This window comes from Triticum aestivum, chromosome 3B (assembly GCF_018294505.1).
Source record: "Triticum aestivum cultivar Chinese Spring chromosome 3B, IWGSC CS RefSeq v2.1, whole genome shotgun sequence".
NCBI classification, from domain to species: domain Eukaryota; kingdom Viridiplantae; phylum Streptophyta; class Magnoliopsida; order Poales; family Poaceae; genus Triticum; species Triticum aestivum.
The window spans coordinates 57,942,959-57,955,974 of record NC_057801.1 but is presented as its reverse complement, the minus strand read 5'-3'; the positions used below and the strand labels follow the sequence as shown (position 1 = coordinate 57,955,974).

Sequence of the window (13,016 nt, the reverse complement as noted above, 5' to 3'; positions counted from 1 at the left end):
TATGGTTTTTTAAAACTTTCCTTGAACTATTTTGTACTAAAAGTCAACCGTCAACAAACTGTTCAGTAGTGCATGGTCGCGGTCAAGGGTCAATTAGCCACCTTGGGGATCGAGGGACGAGCGACCCGAGCGAGCGAGGAGGAGCGACCCAATCAACCTTCTTCTGCGTGGGCGCTGGCACCACGAGTCGATCGTAAGCCTATTTTTGTGGATCGGCCATTAGCTCAAGCCCAAGATCGCACGCGCGCACAAGCACCACACAAGGCTCTCCCACGATTACCAAACACATCCGATCTCGACTGACTGGCGATGGCCATGACCTACCACCCGCGCCGCGGCTACGGCGGCGAGCGAGCAGTCGGCGGCCCAAACCTCGTACACGAAAGCGAACGACTGCAGCCGTGCCCGTGATGGAGGCCGCCTCCGATCTCCGGAGGCAATCTCCAATGCGCCGCATGATGGCTCACGCACGCCACATCAACAAGGTAAGGTACTCACATATGGAGGGAGTACTGTACTCCCTTCGTCCGAAAATACTTATCATAAAGATGTATCTAAAACTAAAATACATCTAAATACATTCCCTTTTATTCATTTTGATGACAAGTATTTTCGGACGTAGGAAGTAAATTTTTTTTGAGACAAGGTAATCACATATTGATATCACTAGTTGGTACGTATTGCATTGTTTGTTGGATTGGTAGTACAAGCTACTTATTAGCAACTACCAGAGGAATCACTGTAGGGAAAGCTGGAGTAGATCGGAGGAAACCTGTTATGATCAATCTTAATTTTTGTATTTTTTAAGAATGATAGTGTACCACTAGAAAAGGAATTAGAAGGCAGGGTATTCTACTGGACATAATACCCGGGCCTTAATTTAATTGATCTTGTAAACTGTTGGTCAAAATTAAATTTCACAATAGGCTACATCTCGTGTCACACTGTCTTTCCAATAGGGCCCAGATTTGCTTATCTCTTCGTATTGTAATAAACGGGTTAATTTTGTCAAAAAAAAGAGAGTGAAAATCGGTGCGGCCAAAAGAAAAAAGAATCACTCTCGCCGTTGTCTTCACCTTCTATGTTTAAATCCTGGCTCCACCCCTGATTCAGCGAAATCTAAAGATACCATTTGCAAAAAAATAAAAAAGATCCGAAGATACAAAGTGTTGCGTATCTTGGACAGATGGAGTGCTATCAATTTGTAGCGCCATGCAACGAAACAACTGACAGGCAGAAGCAAAACCGCCCTTGTTTCCACGCCATGTACCGGCGAGGCTGGCGATTCCCCTTCTCCGCTCCCGTTCCAGCGGCATGAGGGTGGGGGAACCCCGGTTCTCCTATTTTGGCATGTAGATAGGTGTTGGGTTTGGTGTGTCGACAGCGTCGCCGTGATGGTGGGGACAACGTCGTGTGAAATAAGTGATGTTGTTTGCTCCCATCACAGTGTGGTTGTTAACAACGCCGCTGAGCTGGCGGGTTGGTGGCCTCACAGATCCGTCGATCTGTGGAGGATAGGTGTTCCTGCTATCCCTTGGGGATGGATCAAGGTTAACGCGGTAGAGGCATCGACCTTGAAGGGGATTTTCTGCTCCGGCTACATCAATACGAGTTCTGGTATCGATGTGGAGCCACAGAGCCCGTATAGGAGTGATGGGCCAGTGTTGTTGCGTTGATCTCTTTTGGAGGGTGCCAGATCTTCCTCCCTCTTGATCACTGGCGAGGGAGGCATCATCTTTTTTCTGGTGGTACTTCGTCCCGTTTCATCTCCGATGCGCTGGTCCAGTAGGACCGAGGTTGACGACTTCTTGTCCACAAAGACCCAGTCTGCAGATTAAAATGTCACGCCGGCTCGGGGGAGCGGCGGCGCTCCTTCAGCCTGGGTTGGGATGTTGGTGGGTCGGTGCTCCAAGGACCCGATTGTAATCTTTGTTTTTTATTGGGTGCTTTGTATCATTGGCTATTAGCAATAGAAGATCTAGGGTCTCTTTCACAAATACTTTCTCTGTTTCTAAATATAAGACCTTTCAGAGATTTTAATATAGACTATATATAAAGTAAAATGGTTGAATCTATATTTTAAAATATGTCTATATACATTCATATGTAGTTTGTATATACATTCGTATGTAGTTCGTATTAACGGTTTGTATTTAGAAATAGAGGGAGTAAAACGTAAAACAAAAATATAGAGAATAGAGTAGGTGGGCTGCAGTAGGGTGTCGGAAGTGAAGCCCGTTGTAGTAGAAATTCCCCATTTCTTCCTGTCAAATCCCTAGAACCCAAACCCTCGATCCAAACCACCACAGATCCGTCCAGCAGGAGTTGGGAAGGGGGAAGATGGACCATCACCACCCGCCGCCGCTCCCGCAGCAGCACGGCGACCACTACCGGCCGCTGGTGCTCTCCCCGCAGCCCGACCATGCCCACGCCCTTCAGTACCAGCAGCAGCCGCAGCAGCAGCAGCAGCAAGCGACGCCGCCGCCGCAGCATCACCACCCCTCGCTCGCGTCCCATTTCCACCTCCTCCACGTAAGTTGGGATCTGTTTCTCCAGAAAGCCAGCATCTTCTTCGGTTACAAATCTGGTATCGAGCTGATTGGGATTCGTTATTGTTGGCCATTTCTTAATGTATTAGTAAACCATCCACTTTTGGGTTTCAGTTTCAAGTTTAGTTTGAAGATTGTATCATTACTCTGCACTTGTGTACTGTGTCAAACATACCAGAGATAATCTGAGGATTATTCTTGAACAGTAGCAATATAGGGTAGCTCTGGTATAGGCTGTCGACCATTCTGACATAATCGTTTTGGTATATCGTTCTTAACACTTACACAGAAGGCTGTTTTTGTTCCTTTTATCTGCATGCCGTTGACTTCTGTATCATTAATCGATTCATGGCATGGGTTTATGGTTTCCTTAAATATACCTGTTGTACGGAAAGCCAACCAACATGGAGTCAAAAACATATTTAAGTACTACTATGGGTACAGATTTTCTTGGCACATTTAACTTGGAAAATATTTAGCTGTATGATATGATTGCAAAATGCCACTGCAAACAGAAACAATCCTCTGTATTAAGTACCCACTGCAAATGTTTGTTTGTCTGAACACCATATGGACCTGCGGTAACTGCCGCCAAACTGTGATCCCGGTTGCCTGATCTAATTGTGGGTTGCCTGAGATCTCATTTCCTAGACACTCATTCTGGAAAATAGTGAAAGTAAATCAGTTAATGTTGTAATTAACCATCCACTTTTGGTTTTCAGTTTCATGTTAGTTTGGAACATTGTATCATTACTGTGCAGATGTGTATTGTGCCAAACATACTAGAGACAATCAGACAGTTATTCTTGAATAGTAGTAATAGGATAGCTCTGGTGCAGGTTGTTGATCGTTCTGACATAATCGTTTTGGTATATCATTCTTAACGGTCATACCGAATGTTGTTTTCTTTCCTCTAAAATTTGTTACGTACACCGTTGACTTTTAAATCATTAATGGACTCATGACACCAACTTACATTGTCATTACATATATCTCTTGTATGGAAATCCAACCGACATGGAATTGAAGACATAGTATTATATTAAGTACTATGGGCACAAATTTTCTTGGCACATTTAACTTGGATAATATTTAGCTGTATGCAATTGCAAACAGAAACAATCCTCTGTACTAAGTACCCACTGCAGATGTTTCTTTGTCTGCACACATATGGACTTGCTGCAACCCCTGCCAAACTGTGTTCCTGGTTGCATGATCTGATTGTGGGTCGCCTGAGATCTCACTTTCCAGACACTCACTCTGGGAAATGGTGAACCTAAATCATTTATTGACAAAAGAAACCAACTTACGGACAAGGAGGAGTGGGGTGGGGACGCTTACTACTTGGCTTTGCTGTCACTGCTGCAGTACGGTCGTCTCTGCTGCTGCAGCATGGTTTATGTGTCACCATTCCTGGAATCACTTATGAAGCATCTAGCTTGGAACAAATTGGAATATAGTTCATTTCTGTTTAAATAGAAGGTCTTGATGCTGTCAATGTCATATCAAGGCAGATTTGTGATTGGCCAACCATAGGTGCTGGCGTTGTGAGAGTAGAGGGACTATGTTGAAGGATATAGCAGTGGAGCTGTAACGATGGAATAGAAAAAACAATGTTTAGGTTAACCAGGGGAACACAATTTTGTAGGTAGGCCTATTAAATGAGAATATCATGGTGTCATTATAGAACTTTGTTAAGCTGGTGATGACATTTCGCGACTATCACATTTTGTAGTTGCATCAAGAAATGAGGATTGTTTTCTTTGCAATATCGTTTCACAACCGAGGTTTTTAATCGTTTCTGTTTTTTTTTAACCGGGGGCCACGGGTAAAACCTATTCCCCCAAAATACCGGAATCTTGGTGTTAACAGCCTGAAAAATTCTAAGGAAATTTGAATTATTATTTTTAGTAATGGAACAAATACATTTATACCCTATATACAACTGAAACGAAGCGGTGGTGAGATGGTCGGCACGGAACCTGCTTAAGCCGAGCTCTTGAGTTCGAGTCATCCGAGCTGCTTTTCACTTTTACCTTGTTTTGCCTTGGTTGGTCCCTCACTGCAGTGATAGTAAAAAAACTCGGTGAAAAATCAGAGGCATGGGAATTCGACCCCGTGACCACCACAGACACCCGCGAGTTGCATGATACTGCGTACCACTCCAACACCCGCCTGTTTACGTCAATATTGGCATCCTTAGTAGTACTGGTTCCATTTTTAAAAAAAATTATCCAAAATTTTCCAGACGGTAACTGTCTTTCTCGGAGGGGGTCACCGAAAAAACCAACCGAGAGAAAAAGCGTTGTTCAAAACTAGCACATCTTAGCAATAAAGCTAACCATAATTTTCCTATCTTTGTTAAAGTACTAAGCAGTATGGTGATGGTTCTTTTTTTCCCTTCCTATATCAGTTGGTGACAAGATTAGGTGATGCGATTGCAACAGGCACAAGGGATCAAGCTTTTGATGCACTGGTAAGAATTTCGTATAATCTCTTATTTTCTTTTGTTGAAGAAATAATGGTAGTATGGTAGATGACTGGTTCTGGTCTACGACAGTTACATATTGAGTTCATTTAATATGAAAAAATAATACAATAAAATTAAACTATTTAACTCCAGAGATTCTAGGATGTTTTGGTCTCATACTTATCTGTGCCAAGCTAATAAACTACACTATCTTCGTATTGAATTGCGCTTTTGTAGAATTTTGAAGCCTGACATATGATTACTCAGAGCATGGAAGTCTAGTAACCTGAGTTGTTTTTATTTGTTTATGCAGGTTGAAGAATTGACCAGTCAATTTGCCAGGAGCCAACAGTTATTGAACTCCATTTCAGGAACACTAAGCTCGAAATCTGTTGTAAGTTTCTACACATGACTTTGTATGTAGTAGCTTTTCTGATAATGATAACAGTAATTTAGTGTGGTAATAGAAATAGAATGCTGCCTCAAGTTTCAATTAGGTGGCATGTTACTTTTGTCTAATTTAGTCAGGCTTAACTGCAGGGGTCACATGCTAGACAGGTTAGTTTGGTTGCAAATATAATATACAATATATGAATATTGTGGGGCCATTTGTAGAATTACCAAAATGCACCAAAAGTTCTAAAAGTGTTAAGCCTGTTAGCTTGAAAGTTGAAACACTAGCAGATCGGTGGAGCAGCTTAGTCGTACCCTGGTCTTTTCTTTCTCTCCTGTAAGGACCAGGAACCTGATATTTTAAGCCAAATACTGTATTTATTATAGAAATGAAGCTATTTCAAGTTTGGAACTCCCTCACATTCAAAATAGATGCCCTTTTAGAGTTGGGCACAGGATTTAAGAGAGTGTGAAATGTTGATATTGGCCATCTCTTTCTCATGCCAAGGGCATTAAGTTACCTCTGTTTTCCTACACAAAGCAAAGCATGCAAATGCAACGACAGGAGGAGTTAATTAGCTATTTTCTTGATGACATTGACGAAGGGCAAAGTAGGAACACATCTAAACTAAATTATAAGGGTTAAAAGAACATATAAAAAATTAAGAGGCTGAAAGGACATCCATTTTGATATGGAGTGGGTATTATTTTAGTTGCATTAATGTAATCTAGACATCTAGTCACAATTGCGAGAGTAACTTGCACACTAGGCGATCTTCTATTTTTGTTTTCTTCGAAATATAATGGGGCCATATCTAATTGTGGGTTGCCTGAGATCTGTAATATCTACGGAGGTAGTATCCATATTTGTAATAATCGACCCTCATTGACAATGCACACGTAGTTCCAAAAATGTTCCCAAAAAATTAGTAGTTTGCCATTGTAAATTTGGTGATTTCTACATAACTTCTTGCCTTGTAGAGGATTTAGCCACAACTCTATTTATGACTTTTTGGCTGGTTTATCTTTGTATCGGCTATTAACTTGGGAGAAATATTCAGTTCTCATTATTCTGACCATGGTTATCTTACTAATGGTGTGTGTAACTCTAGGTGCTTTTGCGGTTTGAAAGATGACATAATTCTTATGGGTCTCACCAGTGAATCCTGACCTCTCACGTAAAGTACTGACCAGCTAACGCCACAGATAGTTCCAACCCTAAGCCCCGATTCTCACGGAAAGTATTTCCTTTTGTTACCAACAGACGGTTGAAGGACAAATGCAAAGTTTGGAAGAAACCCGTCAGCTGCTTGATCAAAGAAAGTAAGTGCTCCATCCATCAACGCGACCTGCCAACAATTTTTGTGATTTGGTAGAGTTCTATCCTAACCATTGCCATGTTTACCAGGGATTTGATCGCGAAATACAAAAGCTCGGTGGAAGACCTCCTTAAGGGGGATCCAACAAGATAAAAAAAAGGCTCTGACTATCGGACCCTCAGAACATTAATTATGATGGAGCTCGTTGTCACCACCGCGTGAAATAAATCGACGCGTCTTATCTTGTAAACATGCTTGGAGTAGTCTGTGGAGTAACGGACATGGAATTTTTAAGTGGTGGTTACAAAGCTGCGTTTGTGTGTTGAGTGCGTGTATTTTGAGTTTTATGAAGTCATGGGAGTCCCTGTAAAATGGACCAAGCATATATGCATGAATGCCCCAAATTCTTCGGCCTGATCGGTTGGATATTATGCACTGAACTTGTTTGATGTCTATCGGCATAGCAATAATGTGATAATCCGGGGGTAATCCTGATCAGTTAGATAGTAGTAATTTTTATTCAGACAAGTTTGATGCTATGCACTTAATAGTTTGCTGGAAATATGTGACAATCCTACGGGGCAACTCTAGCAGATTCCCCCAAACAGCCTCATCTCCGTAAAAAAACTGTTTTTATGGAGCACCGACTGCAAAAGAACAACTAGCGGAGTACAATTTTTTGGGTGGATGTTTCATATTTTGGCCCCAGCCTTCATATTTGGAGTTCTGGAGGATTCGAACCTGAATGAAATTTCAGCCCCTACCGCCAAGCTCCAACACCATCGTGTTACATGCAAGGCCATGCCGCAGCGTGCGCTCCAGAAGACAAGCTGTTCGCTTTCATTTTCAGTTGGACCAAAATTTAGGGGTCATGTATTTGATACTCCCTCCGTCCGGTGAAAAGTGTACATCTAGAAATTTTCAGACAAATTATGAAGGGGAGTAAAAATGCATTGAGAAGATGCAAGCCGTCATCTCTCTCCTCTTTAGTTACCCAACCCCTAATGAGCTAAGTGCATGTAGAAATTAAGAAGAGTATGTATAGAATGCTATTGGTCTTGATTACCGTGTGATGAGAGAAAATACTTTAAAGTGCATTAGGAAGATAGAAGTATACTTTTTTGTGGACAAATTTTAAACCCAAACATACACTCTTCACCGGACCGAGTGAGTACACATGGCACTCTTTGAGTACTCCCTCTGTAAAGAAATATAAAAACGTTTAGATCACTGCAAGTATTTTAACCAGATAAATATGTTCACTGATAATGAAAAAAAAAGTTCATCCATGTCAAATGAAATGTTTATGCGTGTGAAACAAACTGTTTAACAACTTATAAAAACTTGTCTCGCCTTGTCTCGCCGGATAAAGCTGGTCTGTACAGAAAATATTTAGAAAAACAGTTTTGCTAAGTCTTAGTCAACCGAGACTTTATTAAGTCTCAGTTGACGCTATATTCCTTTGATTTTGCACTGAGATTCATATAAAAAAAATTCTTTTCAGTTTTTCCTTTTTCTTATATACTACTCCCTCCGGCCGAAAAAGCTTGTCTCTCAAATGGATGTATCTAGCATCAAGTTAGTGCTAGATACATCCATTTAAGGAACAAGCTTGGGACAAGCTTTTTCGGACGGAGGGAGTATATCACTTGACTGAGACTTGGTTAAGTCTTAGTCGACTGAGATCTACCCACAACTTGAAAAAAATGTTCTGCCATGCATGGAATAAAAAAAAATGTTTGAGTAACTTGCTGAAAATTTCCTGTACTCTTCAAACAAAGAAGGGAAAAAAAGATCTTACATTACGTTTATATTTTTTTCCTTGTAAACTTAAAAAACTCCTTTTCTGTTAGGTTGAAGACGCCCATGCCCGGTCGAAATTTTGATTCAACCGGGGACATACAATTACTATTTTCATGAAATGACAGTACTTCAAATCATTTGAACCGTTTTTGTTTCAGGTTCTTAGTTTTCCTTTCCTCTGAATATCAGTTGTTGCTGAATTTCATTCCACCGTTCCCAATGAGTTTTTTTATACAGCATCCATGACATAATTTATGTTTGAGTGTAAGCATGCTCCAGATAAAAATAGTCGCGAAGAGAGACTATTATCCCCAACGAACGGGCTGCTGAATGGTGATCTACAACATGCTTTCTTTTGTGGCCTTGATGAGCTCCATTCCTCCACATCTTTCACTTCCAAAAAGCTTGGATTACATGACAACTTGTAATCGAGATAGATTGGTTGAATATGACGTGCCAAGTGCCAACATCCCAACCACAAAAATAATGCACGAGGCCTTCTGCCCACCACCCAAGAGTTGCCGCCATTGTTGACCTCCACTCCTCAAGCTGCTTCGACGCAGCTGCCGCTGCCGCTGACCAAGCTCAGCTCGCCGGCCCCCATGATCCTGTTCCATAGTGATCTCGACCCCACAGATTATAGCCTTCGCGTTGCTGCCCCCAGTGCCCCTCCAGGGTCCAGTGTTACAGGTGATCTGGCTGACGCAGCATGAGCATATGCATCAGATTAGACCAGGAATGAACACCTGAAGCAAAAATATATCATTGAGTAATACAGTAAAAGCTTTCTTTCACAAAAAAAATATGTCGACGATATGTTCGCGCTGTCGTAAGCAAAAAATATGTATTGTCAACAGTTTGCATGTATGGTAACTTGGTAAGGATGTTCAACAAGAGCTTGAAAGGAGCTAAGAAGTAAACATCTAACACAAGCAGCAATCAAGTCGTTGGCCTGTCAAACTGTTTGTATCGGAGGACAGCTAACAGTGAGTTAGGCCATACGCTGTTGACCGTAGACCGTTGAACATTTTCAACATGCAGATATCATACAAGTATACACTGATCTAGACCTCCATTCCATCCCTCCTTTATCATCTCATCCAAGAGGGGTCATATTACCAGACTGACACAGATGGCAGTTATGGGTACCTCCTCCCTGAGTCTCCACCACCCACCTCCCCTCCTCCTCTTGCTCCGCCTCCTGCTCCTGCCATTCGTCACCACCCAAACCATAGTCAACATCACCAACCAATGCCCATACACTGTATGGCCGGCCGCTCTGCCGGAGGGTGGCGGCATGCGGCTGGACTCAGGGAAGACATGGACCCTCCAGGTGCCTTCTGACACCCGTGGAGGAAGTGTGTGGGCGCGCACAGGCTGCTCGTTTGACGGCAAAGGCAATGGGTCATGCCAGACAGGCGACTGCGAAGGCTTGCTCGCCTGCAAGACATATGGCCAGGCACCCATCACGTCTGCTCAATTCTCGCTCAACCAGTATAACAACAACAGTTTCTTCGGTATCTCCCTCTACCAGGGCTTCAACGTACCAATGGAGTTCTTGCCAATGCCGGTCAAGGGGCAAGGGGGATCAGGGTGCACAAAGGGGCCGCAGTGTGGGGCCAACATCACGTCACAGTGTCCGAGCGAGCTCAAGGTGCCGGGAGGCTGCAACAGCGCATGCGATGTGTTCAAAACTCAGTCCAATTTGTACTGCTGCTCTATGACACCCTGTGAATCCAACAAATACTCGGCCTTCTTTGTGCGGATGTGCCCGGAGGCAATAAGTTACTCCAGTGATGCTGTCACGGAAACTTCATTCAGTTGTCCATTGGATACCAACTACCAGGTCATCTTTTGCCCACCAATCAATCTAACGTCTTCACCTCCAAGTCCTCCTAACTCAGCTGATCTTAGGCCACTACGCAAAGGACCCTCAGTAGGCATTTTTGTTTCAGTTGCAATTGCAGGTGCCATAGTTTTAATTATCACATTCATCTTTTTCATCATACGTCGAAGAAGAACACGACGACACCAGGAGATGGAGGAAGAGGAGGCAGACTTCAGTCAGCTACAAGGAACGCCAATGAGGTTTACGTTTCAACAGTTAGAAGCAGCAACAGAGCAATTCAAGGACAAGCTCGGGGAAGGAGGATTTGGGTCTGTTTTCGAGGGGCAGCTAGGCGAGGAAAGGATTGCGGTAAAACGTTTGGATCGAGCTGGTCAGGGGAAGAGAGAATTCTTGGCGGAGGTTCAGACAATCGGCAGCATTCATCATATCAATCTGGTGAGGCTGTTTGGTTTCTGTGCAGAGAAATCCCATAGGCTCTTGGTTTATGAGTATATGCCAAAAGGATCCTTGGACAGGTGGATCTATGGTCGACATGAAAATAGTGCTCCTCCGTTAGAATGGAGGGTGCGATGCAAGATTATCACTGACATAGCTAAGGGTCTATCTTATCTTCACGAGGATTGCATGAAGAGAATTGCTCATTTGGATGTCAAACCACAAAACATCCTCTTAGATGACGACTTCAATGCTAAACTCTCTGATTTTGGTCTATGCAAGCTCATTGATAGGGATATGAGCCAAGTGATTACAAGAATGAGAGGCACACCTGGATATCTCGCCCCTGAATGGTTGACATCACAAATCACGGAGAAGGCCGATGTCTATAGCTTTGGCGTTGTGGTCATGGAAATCGTGAGCGGAAGAAAGAACCTCGACACTTCCCTGTCTGAAGAGAGCATCCATCTTATTACCCTATTGGAAGAAAAGGTGGAGAAGAATCAGTTGGAAGATTTGATTGACAAGAGCAGTAATGACATGCAAGCACACGAGCGAGATGTAATCCAGATGATGAAGCTAGCGATGTGGTGTTTGCAGATTGACTGCAAAAAAAGGCCTAAAATGTCCGAGGTAGTCAAAGTCTTGGAAGGTACCATGGATGCAGAGAGCAACATAGATCATAACTTTGTCGCAACAAATGAACCAAATTTCAGTATTGCTGGAAATGTGAACTCTTCAGCTCCACCTGTAGCCTCAGATGTATCGGGTCCAAGGTGAAATGAGTCAATCCCGAGAAGACAGACAATTTGATTATCAGGTGCTAAATGAAATGAGTGAAAGACTTGTCTGTTGTATCTTTCCAAATTATTACAATCTGAAGCCGCTTATGTTGAGTTAATTTTACCTGTAAAATGTTTTAATATTATGAACCTTCTTGTTTTACAGCAGAATAACTTATTTATTCTACAGTTTGTTCAGTTTCTCTCTGTGATGCAGGTCTGTTTCAAGTTATTCCAGTTGAAACTAACAGCTATGTTACAAATGCTGCTAGGGCGCCTAGCTCCAATAAAGGCAGAGAAATGGATAGACTGAATTAAAATACTCCCTCTGTAAACTAATATAAGAGTGTTTAGATCACTATTTTAGTTATCTAAACACTCTTATATTAGTTTACGGATGGAGTACATTTTAGGAGTAGGGAATAACTAAGACAGAACAATTAGAAATCAGAAGTGCTTTTTAGTTCTCCCAATTTCCAGTGTAGCCACAAGCCCTGCCTTAAGCTGTCTGTAGCCTACGGCTTTGCTTCTCTTTCCTCTGTTTTTGATACTAGCTTTTAGGCTTGGTTAGCTTAGTTTTTTTTCCCTACTTCTTTTGTTGGCTGGTTTTGTTTTGTATACGTTGCGGGCATACTGGTGTTCTCAATTCTCATTCTAATACACTTAACACAAGCGACACGCCTTTGGGCGTGTGTTGGAGAGAAAAATTCCAGTGTGTTTTTATTGCACGAATACTGATGTGCATACACAGAAAGCGTATTTGTACATGAGGCTCATGGAATGAAAGATCCACCGTGCCAAGCACGTATCATCTATGCTACTGCTGTGACCATGTAATGCTGCAACTTGATAGTACTAGTAGTCACGAAGAAGTTGCTGCTTACCGTGCCAATGGTGCGTCCCCTCTGGATTATTGCTCTGAGCTAAGTAGGCTGAAGCTCCTCGCCTCGCCGCCCAGCGCTCAGAATCCTTGCACGAGTAGTTGATTGGTAGGAGGATCCACAAATCTGTAGTTGATTGGAGTACCTGTGAATCAAACCTGTCAGATGCGGTGGCAGCGGATGCCGCTGCCGGCGGTGAGTTACCGGAGACGGCGGTACCGAAGAGCGGCGCCCTGCCACAGGAGCGCAGGGACGACCGGAATCCATCAGAAGTGGGGATATGGTCCACCGGAGCGGCAGCATCCCGCCGGGCAGTGCGGCAGGGGCGGCGGAGGAAGGGGACGGGCCCGGCCGATTTCCTCTCTGCTCGGTCTGGGCCACGAACACGTTGGAACTGACGTGCCAGTATGGGCCGAGTTGTCCGGCCCTATCAAGTCCAGGTGGGCTTTCGCTTGACCTGATATCATGATCCAGATTGTTTGCCTAAAAAAAATGCTTGTTTGCTCCACATCCTCGTAGTAGATAGCCGTTGACT

At 43.2% G+C, this 13,016-nt stretch overlaps 2 protein-coding genes and 1 long non-coding RNA gene across 3 annotated transcripts; 2 read left to right on the top strand and 1 right to left on the bottom strand.

Moving 5' to 3' along the window:
- The first annotated feature begins 2,215 nt into the window (after positions 1–2,215).
- Positions 2,216–7,184, top strand: LOC123068559 (mediator of RNA polymerase II transcription subunit 9). Its single transcript, XM_044491161.1, has 5 exons — positions 2,216–2,532; positions 4,963–5,025; positions 5,333–5,413; positions 6,677–6,735; positions 6,821–7,184. The coding sequence occupies exons 1-5, from the start codon at positions 2,341–2,343 to the stop codon at positions 6,882–6,884; spliced, it is 459 nt and encodes a 152-aa protein (XP_044347096.1). The 5' UTR covers positions 2,216–2,340; the 3' UTR covers positions 6,885–7,184.
- Positions 7,185–8,719: 1,535 nt separating this feature from the next.
- Positions 8,720–12,899, bottom strand: LOC123068558 (uncharacterized). Its single transcript, XR_006431834.1, has 3 exons — positions 12,701–12,899; positions 12,485–12,626; positions 8,720–9,280 (listed from the first exon to the last, which is right to left on the bottom strand). It is a non-coding gene; the product is annotated as an uncharacterized lncRNA (long non-coding RNA).
- On the top strand, positions 9,676–11,697 carry LOC123068557 (G-type lectin S-receptor-like serine/threonine-protein kinase SD2-5). The gene has a single exon (XM_044491160.1). The coding sequence runs from the start codon at positions 9,676–9,678 to the stop codon at positions 11,596–11,598; it is 1,923 nt and encodes a 640-aa protein (XP_044347095.1). The 3' UTR covers positions 11,599–11,697.
- Positions 12,900–13,016: the final 117 nt, after the last annotated feature.

Bases quoted from the DNA above. Each gene is read 5' to 3' on its own strand.
- LOC123068557 (XM_044491160.1), top strand. From the start codon at position 9,676: ATGGGTACCTCCTCCCTGAGTCTCCACCACCCACCTCCCCTCCTCCTC.
- LOC123068559 (XM_044491161.1), top strand. From the start codon at position 2,341: ATGGACCATCACCACCCGCCGCCGCTCCCGCAGCAGCACGGCGACCAC. The intron at 5,026-5,332 runs GTAAGAATTTCG...TTGTTTATGCAG, and splicing joins ATCAAGCTTTTGATGCACTG to GTTGAAGAATTGACCAGTCA. The intron at 6,736-6,820 runs GTAAGTGCTCCA...CATGTTTACCAG, and splicing joins CAGCTGCTTGATCAAAGAAA to GGATTTGATCGCGAAATACA.